The sequence below is a fragment of the Ranitomeya variabilis genome, chromosome 7 (genome assembly GCF_051348905.1).
Source record: "Ranitomeya variabilis isolate aRanVar5 chromosome 7, aRanVar5.hap1, whole genome shotgun sequence".
In the NCBI taxonomy this organism is placed as follows: Eukaryota; Metazoa; Chordata; class Amphibia; order Anura; family Dendrobatidae; genus Ranitomeya; species Ranitomeya variabilis.
The window spans coordinates 13,375,628-13,388,231 of NC_135238.1; the positions used below are offsets into that span (position 1 = coordinate 13,375,628).

Sequence of the window (12,604 nt, forward strand, 5' to 3'; positions counted from 1 at the left end):
TAGGGGGAGCTCCCTGTATACAGAGATACATGGTCAGATCCTGTCTGCAGCCACCACTAGGGGGAGCTCCCTGTATACAGAGATACATGATAAGATCCTGTCTGCAGCCACCACTAGGGGGAGCTCCCTGTATACAGAGATACATGATAAGATCCTGTCTGCGGCCACCACTAGGGGGAGCTCCCTGTATACAGAGATACATGATAAGATCCTGTCTGCAGCCACCACTAGGGGGAGCTCCCTGTATACAGAGATACATGATAAGATCCTGTCTGCAGTCACCACTAGGGGGAGCTCCCTGTATACAGAGATACATGAGAAGATCCTGTCTGCAGCCACCACTAGGGGGAGCTCCCTGTATACAGAGATACATGATAAGATCCTGTCTGCAGCCACCACTAGGGGGAGCTCCCTGTATACAGAGATACATGAGAAGATCCTGTCTGCAGCCACCACTGGGGAGCTCCCTGTATACAGAGATACATGATAAGATCCTGTCTGCAGTCACCACTAGGGGGAGCTCCGTGTATACAGAGATACATGATAAGATCCTGTCTGCAGCCACCACTAGGGGGAGCTCCCTGTATACCGAGATACATGATAAGATCCTGTCTTCAGCCACCACTAGGGGGAGCTCTGTATACAGAGATACATGAGAAGATCCTGTCTGCAGCCACCACTAGGGGGAGCTCCCTGTATACAGAGATACATGATAAGATCCTGTCTGCAGCTACCACTAGGGGGAGCTCCCTGTATACAGAGATACATGATAAGATCCTGTCTGCAGCCACCACTAGGGGGAGCTCCCTGTATACAGAGATACATGATAAGATCCTGTCTGCAGTCACCACTAGAGGGAGCTCCCTGTATACAGAGATACATGAGAAGATCCTGTCTGCAGTCACCACTAGGGGGAGCTTCCTGTATACCGAGATACATGATAAGATCCTGTCTGCAGCCACCACTAGGGGGAGCTCTGTATACAGAGATACATGAGAAGATCCTGTCTGCAGCCACCACTAGGGGGAGCTCCCTGTATACAGAGATACATGATAAGATCCTGTCTGCAGCCACCACTAGGGGGAGCTCCGGAGCTCCCTGTATACAGAGATACATGATAAGATCCTGACTGCAGCCACCACTAGGGGGAGCTCCCTGTATACAGAGATACATGATAAGATCCTGACTACAGCCACCACTAGGAGGAGCTCCATGTATATACAGAGACACATGATAAGATCCTGACTGCAGCCACCACTAGGGGGAGCTCCATGTATATACAGAGACACATGATAAGATCCTGTCTGCAGCCACCACTAGGGGGAGCTAACTGTATATACAGAGACACATGATAAGATCCTGTCTGCAGCCACCACTAGGGGGAGCTAACTGTATATACAGAGATACATGATAAGATCCTGACTGCAGCCACCACTAGGGGGAGCTCCCTGTATACAGAGATACATGATAAGATCCTGACTGCAGCCACCACTAGGGGGAGCTCCATGTATATACAGAGACACATGATAAGATCCTGTCTGCAGCCACCACTAGGGGGAGCTAACTGTATATACAGAGACACATGATAAGATCCTGTCTGCAGCCACCACTAGGGGGAGCTAACTGTATATACAGAGATACATGATAAGATCCTGTCTGCAGCCACCACTAGGGGGAGCTCCCTGTATATACAGAGATACATGATAAGATCCTGTCTGCAGTCACCACTAGGGGGAGCTCCCTGTATACAGAGATACATGATAAGATCCTGTCTGCAGCCACCACTAGGGGGAGCTCCCTGTATACAGAGATACATGATAAGATCCTGTCTGCAGTCACCACTAGGCGGAGCTCCCTGTATACAGAGACACATGATAAGATCCTGTCTGCAGCCACCACTAGGGGGAGCTCCCTGTATACAGAGATACATGATAAGATTCTGTCTGCAGACACCACTAGGAGGAGCTCCCTGTATACAGAGATACATGTTAAGATCCTGTCTGCAGCCACCACTAGGGGGAGCTAACTGTATACAGAGATACATGATAAGATCTTGTCTGCAGCCACCATTAGGGGGAGCTCCCAGTATACAGAGATACATGATAAGATCCTGTCTGCAGCCACCACTAGGGGGCGCTCCATGTATACAGAGGTACATGATAAGATCCTGTCTGCAGCCACCACTAGGGGGAGCTCCCTGTATACAGAGATACATGATAAGATCCTGTCTGCAGCCACCACTAGGGGGAGCTCCATGTATATACAGAGACACATGATAAGATCCTGTCTGCAGCCACCACTAGGGGGAGCTCCCTGTATACAGAGATACATGATAAGATCCTGTCTGCAGCCACCACTAGGGGGAGCTCCATGTATATACAGAGACACATGATAAGATCCTGTCTGCAGCCACCACTAGGGGGAGCTCCCTGTATACAGAGATACATGATAAGATCCTGTCTGCAGCCACCACTAGGGGGAGCTCCCTGTATACAGAGATACATGATAAGATCCTGTCTGCAGTCACCACTAGGGGGAGCTCCCTGTATATACAGAGATACATGATAAGATCCTGTCTGCAGCCACCACTAGGGGGAGCTCCCTGTATACAGAGATACATGATAAGATCCTGTCTGCAGCCACCACTAGGGGGAGCTCGCTGTATACAGAGATACATGATAAGATCCTGTCTGCAGTCACCACTAGGGGGAGCTCCCTGTATACAGAGATACATGATAAGATCCTGTCTGCAGTCACCACTAGGGGGAGCTCCCTGTATACAGAGATACATGATAAGATCCTGTCTGCAGCCACCACTAGGGGGAGCTCCCTGTATACAGAGATACATGATAAGATCCTGTCTGCAGCCACCACTAGGGGGAGCTCGCTGTATACAGAGATACATGATAAGATCCTGTCTGCAGTCACCACTAGGGGGAGCTCCCTGTATACAGAGACACATGATAAGATCCTGTCTGCAGCCACCACTAGGGGGAGCTAACTGTATATACAGAGACACATGATAAGATCCTGTCTGCAGCCACCACTATGGGGAGCTCCCTGTATACAGAGATACATGATAAGATCCTGCCTGCAGCCACCACTAGGGGGAGCTCCCTGTATACAGAGATACATGATAAGATCCTGTCTGCAGTCACCACTAGGGGGAGCTCCCTGTATACAGAGATACATGATAAGATCCTGTCTGCAGTCACCACTAGGGGGAGCTCCCTGTATATACAGAGATACATGATAAGATCCTGTCTGCAGCCACCACTAGGGGGAGCTCCCTGTATACAGAGATACATGATAAGATCCTGTCTGCAGCCACCACTAGGGGGAGCTCCCTGTATACAGAGATACATGATAAGATCCTGTCTGCAGCCACCACTAGGGGGAGCTCCCAGTATACAGAGATACATGATAAGATCCTGTCTGCAGCCACCACTAGGGGGAGCTCCCAGTATACAGAGATACATGATAAGATTCTGTCTGCAGCCACCACTAGGGGGAGCTCCATGTATATACAGAGACACATGATAAGATCCTGTCTGCAGCCACCACTATGGGGAGTCTGCTGTGGATTTAGACAGTTTTCATTGCATGTGTTGATGAATGTGGTGGCAGAGAGGGTTGCAGTAATCATTGTGCCATACTTACTTAATATTCGAGCGAAGCCAAAATCACAGAGTTTTATGACTCCCTGCTTGGTGAGCAGAATATTCTCTGGTTTTACATCTCGGTGAATGCACTGTAGAAGAATATATTGATATGATTGGGACAAATATACTCAACACAAATAGAATTAAAGGGGAGGTCTACTTTTTGTCATGTCTAGAGGCAGATGACAGAATTGGGGGTATGTGATCTGGGACCCCACGACTTGATAACGCAGTAATGCTCAGTACGTGATCTGCGGGGCTGTAGATTTCCATCTGGGCCCTGAATCATGAGATATCGTACAGTGGAGGTCCTCTGTAGGGGCCGCGGCTCCTTACACTGTTCTTGTGGCAGAAGTTCACGGCCTGCAGGATCTGCTGCACAATGTTTTTTGTCATCATCTCGGGAACCCTGAAACAGAAGTCATGGAAGGGTTAACGTGAGACCCTCTTATAATGCTCCAGCACTGTTATAAGAGCAAGACTTAATGGATACTGGCCCTTTAAGACAACAAGTACCAACTTGTCACAGACAGACTAGCGGCAGCCTGCGCGGTGCTGACGGTCCCACCCTCTGGGCAGCAGTCACGCGGTCATGGACGTACCCGTTGGGGTGTTTCTCCAGCTCGTTGAGGACGGTGTGGTCACAATACTCGAACACCAGATGCAGCTTCCTCTTCCTCCGGAAAACCTCCAGCAGGTTCACCAGGTTACTGTGCTTCAGTTGCTGCAACAGACGAGATCATGGCGGTGACATTCTCTATATAAACATTGGTTTCCACCTATCTACAAAAACCATCCTGAAAACCATCAGCATGAAGGCTGTTCTGCGGAAACCATCAGCATGAAGGCTGTTCTGTGGAAACCATCAGCATGGAGGCTGTTCTGTGGAAACCATCAGCATGAAGGCTGTTCTGCGGAAACCATCAGCATGGAGGCTGTTCTGCGGAAACCATCAGCATGGAGGCTGTTCTGCGGAAACCATCAGCATGGAGGCTGTTCTGCGGAAACCATCAGCATGGAGACTGTTCTGCGGAAACCATCAGCATGGAGGCTGTTCTGTGGAAACCATCAGCATGGAGGCTGTTCTGCGGAAACCATCAGCATGGAGGCTGTTCTGCGGAAACCATCAGCATGGAGGCTGTTCTGCGGAAAACATCAGCATGGAGGCTGTTCTGTGGAAACCATCAGCATGGAGGCTGTTCTGCGGAAACCATCAGCATGGAGGCTGTTCTGCGGAAACCATCAGCATGGAGGCTGTTCTCCGGAAACCATCAGCATGGAGGCTGTTCTGCGGAAACCATCAGCATGGAGGCTGTTCTGCCAAAACCATCAGCATGGAGACTGTTCTGCGGAAACCATCAGCATGGAGGCTGTTCTGTGGAAACAATCAGCATGGAGGCTGTTCTGTGGAAACCATCAGCATGGAGGCTGTTCTGCGGAAACCATCAGCATGGAGGCTGTTCTGTGGAAACCATCAGCATAGAGGCTGTTCTGTGGAAACCATCAGCATGGAGGCTGTTCTGTAGAAACCATCAGCATGGAGGCTGTTCTTTGGAAACCATCAGCATGGAGGCTGTTCTGTAGAAACCATCAGCATGGAGGCTGTTCTGTGGAAACCATCAGCATGGAGGCTGTTCTGTGGAAACCATCAGCATGGAGGCTGTTCTGTAGAAACCATCAGCATGGAGGCTATTCTGTAGAAACCATCAGCATGGAGGCTGTTCTGCAGAAACCATCAGCATGGAGGCTGTTCTGCGGAAACCATCAGCATGGAGGCTGTTCTGTAGAAACCATCAGCATGGAGGCTGTTCTGCAGAAACCATCAGCATGGAGGCTGTTCTGTAGAAACCATCAGCATGGAGGCTGTTCTGCGGAAACCATCAGCATGGAGGCTGTTCTGTGGAAACCATCAGCATGGAGGCTGTTCTGCGGAAACCATCAGCATGGAGACTGTTCTGCAGAAACCATCAGCATGGAGGCTGTTCTGTAGAAACCATCAGCATGGAGGCTGTTCTGCGGAAACCATCAGCATGGAGGCTTTTCTTTGGAAACCATCAGCATGGAGGCTGTTCTGTGGAAACCATCAGCATGGAGGCAGTATAGACTCCCCTGAAAAGATCAGCACAGTATACCATGTACGTTCATGTCACAGAGCAGCCTCACCTTTAACATCCGTATCTCTCGCAGCGCAATCTTTTTAATTACGGGGTCGTCCTCAGACTCCACAAACTTCTTGATGGCCACCACTTGCCCGGTCTCCTTATTCCGACATTTGAAGACGACTCCATAGGATCCTTCTCCAATCTTGGCCAATTTCTCATACTTCTCCATCCCGGGATGTAAGGTTATTCTGTTATCATTTATAAGGTGTCATCATATAAGTACATCTCTAACTGTGATCAGTAATCTCCCAGCAGAATAGTGAGTGCAGCTCTGGGGTATAATACAGGATGTAACTCAGGATCAGTAATGAAATGTATGTACACAGTGACTGCACCAGCAGAATAGTGAGTGCAGCTCTGGAGTATAATACAGGATGTAACTCAGGATCTGTAATGTAATGTAATGTATGTACACAGTGACTGCACCAGCAGAATAGTGAGTGCAGGTCTGGGGTATAATACAGGAGGTAACTCAGGATCAGTAATGTAATGTATGTACACAGTGACTGCACCAGCAGAATAGTGAGTGCAGGTCTGGGGTATAATACAGGATATAACTCAGGATCAGTAATGTAATGTATGTACACAGTGACTGCACCAGCAGAATAGTGAGTGCAGCTCTGGGGTATAATACAGGAGGTAACTCAGGATCAGTAATCTAATGTATGTACACAGTGACTGCACCAGCAGAATAGTGAGTGCAGCTCTTTAGTATAATACAGGAGGTAACTCAGGATCAGTAATGTATGTACACAGTGACTGCACCAGCAGAATAGTGAGTGCAGCTCAGGGGTATAATACAGGATATAACTCAGGATCAGTAATGTAATGTATGTACACAGTGACTGCACCAGCAGAATAGTGAGTGCAGCTCTGGGGTATAATACAGGAGGTAACTCAGGATCAGTAATCTAATGTATGTACACAGTGACTGCACCAGCAGAATAGTGAGTGCAGCTCTTTAGTATAATACAGGAGGTAACTCAGGATCAGTAATGTATGTACACAGTGACTGCACCAGCAGAATAGTGAGTGCAGCTCAGGGGTATAATACAGGATGTAACTCAGGATCAGTAATGTAATGTATGTACACAGTGACTACACCAGCAGAATAGTGAGTGCAGCTCTGGAGTATAATACAGGATGTAACTCAGGATCAGTAATGTAATGTATGTACACAGTGACTGCACCAGCAGAATAGTGAGTGCAGCTCTGGGGTATAATACAGGATGTAACTCAGGATCAGTAATGTAATGTATGTGCACAGTGACTGCACCAGCAGAATAGTGAGTGCAGCTCTGGGGTATAATACAGGATGTAACTCAGGATCAGTAATGTAATGTATGTGCACAGTGACTGCACCAGCAGAATAGTGAGTGCAGCTCTGGGGTATAATACAGGATGTAACTCAGGATCAGTAATGTATGTACACAGTGACTGCACCAGCAGAATAGTGAGTGCAGCTCTGGGGTATAATACAGGATGTAACTCAGGATCAGTAATGTAATGTATGTGCACAGTGACTGCACCAGCAGAATAGTGAGTGCAGCTCTGGGGTATAATACAGGATGTAACTCAGGATCAGTAATGTAATGTATGTGCACAGTGACTGCACCAGCAGAATAGTGAGTGCAGCTCTGGGGTATAATACAGGATGTAACTCAGGATCAGTAATGTAATGTATGTACACAGTGACTGCACCAGCAGAATAGTGAGTGCAGCTCTGGAGTGTAATGTTACATGTGATAGTACAGTATAGGTAATGTAAACTAATGGTTTTTGGGATTAAGCCAAACCAGAAGATTTCAGACTAAGCAGTTAGCAGATAACGGGTGCTGAGCTCTTGTGCGGACACTGTGGGTCGCGCTCGGTGTCGGTGCTGTGATCACATCCGTGCACCATATTTCTCTCCGCTAATCTCTAGTCAATATTTACCAGCTCGGCGCTGACCGCAGGCGGACGGCGGGACAGGAATTTACAGAAAGGTAATGATTGATGATAAATGTGGACATGTCACTGCCAGGCGGGGGCCTAGATTTCGGGTGGGGGGTCCGCACTGGGCACAGAGTATATTCTATGTGATAACACAATAGTATAAAGAAGTAATGTAAGATCATGTGATAACATCATGCCCACCAGGGTCCAGGATAGCCAGTGGCCTCGTTATGCTCGTTACCCTTCAGGGGTCTAGTGCGGCCCAGTTCTGGTCTCTACATTGACTTTCTCTCCTGTAACTTGAGTCTCATCTACAGTTAGATCTAACAGGTAATCGGAGGAATAGTGAATACGTCACCGCAGACTGGAGCAACCTCAGGACTCGGGCGAATCTTCCCAGGATCCAGCGTCACCGGCTGCATTTCCAAAGCTGCGTACAATAAAGTCTCCCCCAGCAGTGGTAACAGGAGTCTATGGGTTGCCGGGGGCAACCAATCACCGGCTGCAGAGGGAAGCAGCAGTGACAAGGCCCAGCCTCCTGCTATATGTTTGTGGTCGGAGCAGGCATTGCCATGGTGACAGCAGAGAGCTGCAGGCCTGAAGCCTGTCTGTAGTACTACAACCACCCTCATGTCACGCTGTAATTACTACACGTCACGGCTCAGATTACAGTTATCTAAAATGGGCTCCAGACACCCCTGGTGTATAATGTCCAGCCCAATGTCCTACCCCAGCGAATAACCTCTGGCCCCATCGCCCCCCCGGTGTATAACATCTGACCCCTCACTCCCAATAATATAACATCCAGCCCCCCCGCCCCCCGGTGTATAACATCTGACCCCTCACTCCCAATAATATAACATCCAGTCCTCCCACCCCTGGTGTATAACATCTGACCCCTCACTCCCAATAATATAACATCCAGCCCCCCCGCCCTGGTGTATAACATCTGACCCCTCACTCCCAATAATATAACATCCAGCCCCCCCGCCCCCCGGTGTATAACATCTGACCCCTCACTCCCAATAATATAACATCCAGCCCCCCCCACCCCCCGGTGTATAACATCTGACCCCTCACTCCCAATAATATAACATCCAGTCCCCCCACCCCCGGTGTATAACATCTGATCCCTCACTCCCAATAATATAACATCCAGTCCCCCCGCCCCCCGGTGTATAACATCTGACCCCTCACTCCCAATAATATAACATCCAGCCCCCCCGCCCCCGGTGTATAATATCTGACCCCTCACTCCCAATAATATAACATCCAGTCCCCCGCCCCGGTGTATAACATCTGATCCCTCACTCCCAATAATATAACATCCAGCCCCCCCGCCCCCGGTGTATAACATCTGACCACTCACTCCCAATAATATAACATCCAGTCCCCCACCCTGGTGTATAACATCTGACCCCTCACTCCCAATAATATAACATCCAGCCCCCCCGCCCCCCGGTGTATAACATCTGACCCCTCACTCCCAATAATATAACATCCAGTCCCCCCACCCCCGGTGTATAACATCTGATCCCTCACTCCCAATAATATAACATCCAGTCCCCCCACCCCCGGTGTATAACATCTGACCCCTCACTCCAAATAATATAACATCCAGCCCCCCCCCTGCCCCCGGTGTATAACATCTGACCTCTCACTCCCAATAATATAACATCCAGCCCCCCCGCCCTGGTGTATAACATCTGACCCCTCACTCCCAATAATATAACATCCAGCCCCCCCGACCCCCGGTGTATAACATCTGACCCCTCACTCCCAATAATATAACATCCAGCCCCCCCCCCGCCCCCCGGTGTATAACATCTGACCCCTCACTCCCAATAATATAACATCCAGTCCCCCCACCCCCGGTGTATAACATCTGATCCCTCACTCCCAATAATATAACATCCAGCCCCCCCGCCCCCGGTGTATAACATCTGACCACTCACTCCCAATAATATAACATCCAGTCCCCCACCCTGGTGTATAACATCTGACCCCTCACTCCCAATAATATAACATCCAGCCCCCCCGCCCCCCGGTGTATAACATCTGACCCCTCACTCCCAATAATATAACATCCAGTCCCCCCACCCCCGGTGTATAACATCTGATCCCTCACTCCCAATAATATAACATCCAGTCCCCCCACCCCCGGTGTATAACATCTGACCCCTCACTCCAAATAATATAACATCCAGCCCCCCCCCCTGCCCCCGGTGTATAACATCTGACCTCTCACTCCCAATAATATAACATCCAGCCCCCCCGCCCTGGTGTATAACATCTGACCCCTCACTCCCAATAATATAACATCCAGCCCCCCCGACCCCCGGTGTATAACATCTGACCCCTCACTCCCAATAATATAACATCCAGCCCCCCCCCCGCCCCCCGGTGTATAACATCTGACCCCTCACTCCCAATAATATAACATCCAGTCCCCCCACCCCCGGTGTATAACATCTGATCCCTCACTCCCAATAATATAACATCCAGTCCCCCCGCCCCCCGGTGTATAACATCTGACCCCTCACTCCCAATAATATAACATCCAGCCCCCCCGCCCCCGGTGTATAACATCTACCCCTCACTCCCAATAATATAACATCCAGTCCCCCGCCCCGGTGTATAACATCTGATCCCTCACTCCCAATAATATAACATCCAGCCCCCCCGCCCCCGGTGTATAACATCTGACCACTCACTCCCAATAATATAACATCCAGTCCCCCGCCCTGGTGTATAACATCTGACCCCTCACTCCCAATAATATAACATCCAGCCCCCCCGCCCCCCGGTGTATAACATCTGACCCCTCACTCCCAATAATATAACATCCAGTCCCCCCACCCCCGGTGTATAACATCTGATCCCTCACTCCCAATAATATAACATCCAGTCCCCCCACCCCCGGTGTATAACATCTGACCCCTCACTCCCAATAATATAACATCCAGCCCCCCCCTGCCCCCGGTGTATAACATCTGACCTCTCACTCCCAATAATATAACATCCAGCCCCTCCCGCCTCCAGTGTGTAACATATGACCCCTCACTCCTGATAATATAACATCCAGCCCTCCCCCGCCTCCGGTGTATAACATCTGTCCCTAGCAACCAGGCAACCCCCACATGTACTCAGCCTGGCTAGTAGCTGTAAATCATTCAGCTGCGTTGATGAAAACTAAATCTCCGAACACTAACAAATACTCAGAGACCACCCGAGCGTGTCGAGAAAACCCTAGCAACGAGTATACTCGCTCATCACTAGTATACATAATAAAAACAAGGACAATAATCTTGAACAATACAAGTCACTGACTGGAACAGGAGGAGAGAGGATCCTGCCAGCAAGTTCAGGATAGATTGAAGGGTTGCAAGAGTGTTAGGTCACAGAGTAGGAGGTTGCAGTAGTCACGGTGGGAGATGATGAGGGCATGGACTAGTATTTCTGCAGATTCTTGGTTAAGGAATGTGCGGATCTTGGAAATATTTTTTAGATGGAGTTGGCAGGAAGTGGAGAGGGTTGAATGTGTGGTTTGAAGGAGAGATCAGAGTCAAGGGTTACCTCGAGGCAGCAAGCTTGCGGGACTGGGGAGAGTGGGCAGGTCTGTTGAAGGGATTGAGTGAGATGGGGGAAAGATGATAAATTCTGTTCTATCCATGTTAAGTTTTAGAAATCTAGCAGAGAATAAAGATGAAATAGCGGACAGACATTGTGGGATATTGGGTCCAGAGAGGTAGATCTGTGTGTCATCAGCATAGGGATGATACTGAAAGCCATGAGATTCTATGAGCTGTCCCAGGCCAAAGTTGTAGATGGAGAAGAGCAGGGGCCCTAGAAATGAACCTTGGGTGATACCAACAGAGGTGAGGAGAAGGTGTGCGAGTGGAAGACACTGAATGTCCGGTCTGTTAGGTATGATGCGATCCAAGATAGGGCCAAGTCAGTGATGCCAAGGGATGAGAGAGTCTGTAGCAAGAGGAAGTGGTCCACTGTCAAAGGCAGGACAATTTCAGTGGATTGATGTGATGGGAAGCCAGATTGTAGGCAGTCAAAGAGGAGCGGGAGGAGAGGTGGGAGGACAGTTCAAAATGAAAGTGCTGTTCAAGTAGTTTTGAGGCAAAGGGGAGAAGTGATATGGGGCATTAGCTAGACAGAGAGGATGAGACAAGGGATGACTTTTTGAGGATGGGTGTGATCGAGGCATGTTTGAAATATGAGGGGCAGACACAAGTTGTTAGTGACAGGTTGAAGAGATGGGTTAGGGTTGGGATGAAGGCTGTGGTGAGGTGTGGGATGAGGTGGGACTGGATCGGGTCAAGAGCACGGGTGGTTAGATGTGATCTGGAGAGTAGTTAGCAAAGTTGACCTTCAGTCATGACAGAGAAGCTGGTTTAGGAGAACTGAGAAGCTATGAGGAGGGCAGGGGGGACTTTAGTTTTTTTTTACCTACAGAGTCTTTTTGCTGAATTTGAGGAAACTATCCAAAATCTTCCTCAAAACTTGGAGCTTCTGCTTAAAAGAAAGACCTGCACTTGAGAATGATTTAAAGAAGACTTTTTCCGGATTTATTATCCATCCTAGTTTGCTTAACATTTGTATGGCTCTGGAGAGTTGATCTTAAGGTCATAGTGATAAGGAACAAAAGATTCCTTTGTCCTCTTCTGCGAGTAGCCACATCTTCCACCACCTTTGTAAATAGGACTTGAGCTATGGAGATGCAAAAAATAAGTGGGCAGAACTGAAGGTGTAAAATGGAGTGGAATAAAAATCTTCTTTTCTTGTCCCCAGACTCAGCCAAAAGATCATCCAGTCCTGATCCTACCTCCCTCA

The 12,604-nt window shown here is 48.9% G+C and overlaps 1 protein-coding gene across 1 annotated transcript in view; it reads right to left on the bottom strand.

Moving 5' to 3' along the window:
* CDKL4 (cyclin dependent kinase like 4) overlaps window positions 1-8,256 on the bottom strand; it is a 19,177-nt gene extending 10,921 nt beyond the window's left edge. The window contains exons 1-5 of the mRNA XM_077274149.1: window positions 8,118-8,256; window positions 5,826-6,012; window positions 4,265-4,386; window positions 3,999-4,071; window positions 3,661-3,751 (exon numbers count right to left, since the gene is read on the bottom strand). Coding sequence (XP_077130264.1) covers window positions 3,661-3,751; window positions 3,999-4,071; window positions 4,265-4,386; window positions 5,826-5,993 — 454 coding nt within the window. The 5' untranslated portion in view covers window positions 5,994-6,012; window positions 8,118-8,256. The remainder of the gene's footprint in view (window positions 1-3,660; window positions 3,752-3,998; window positions 4,072-4,264; window positions 4,387-5,825; window positions 6,013-8,117) is intronic.
* Window positions 8,257-12,604: the final 4,348 nt, after the last annotated feature.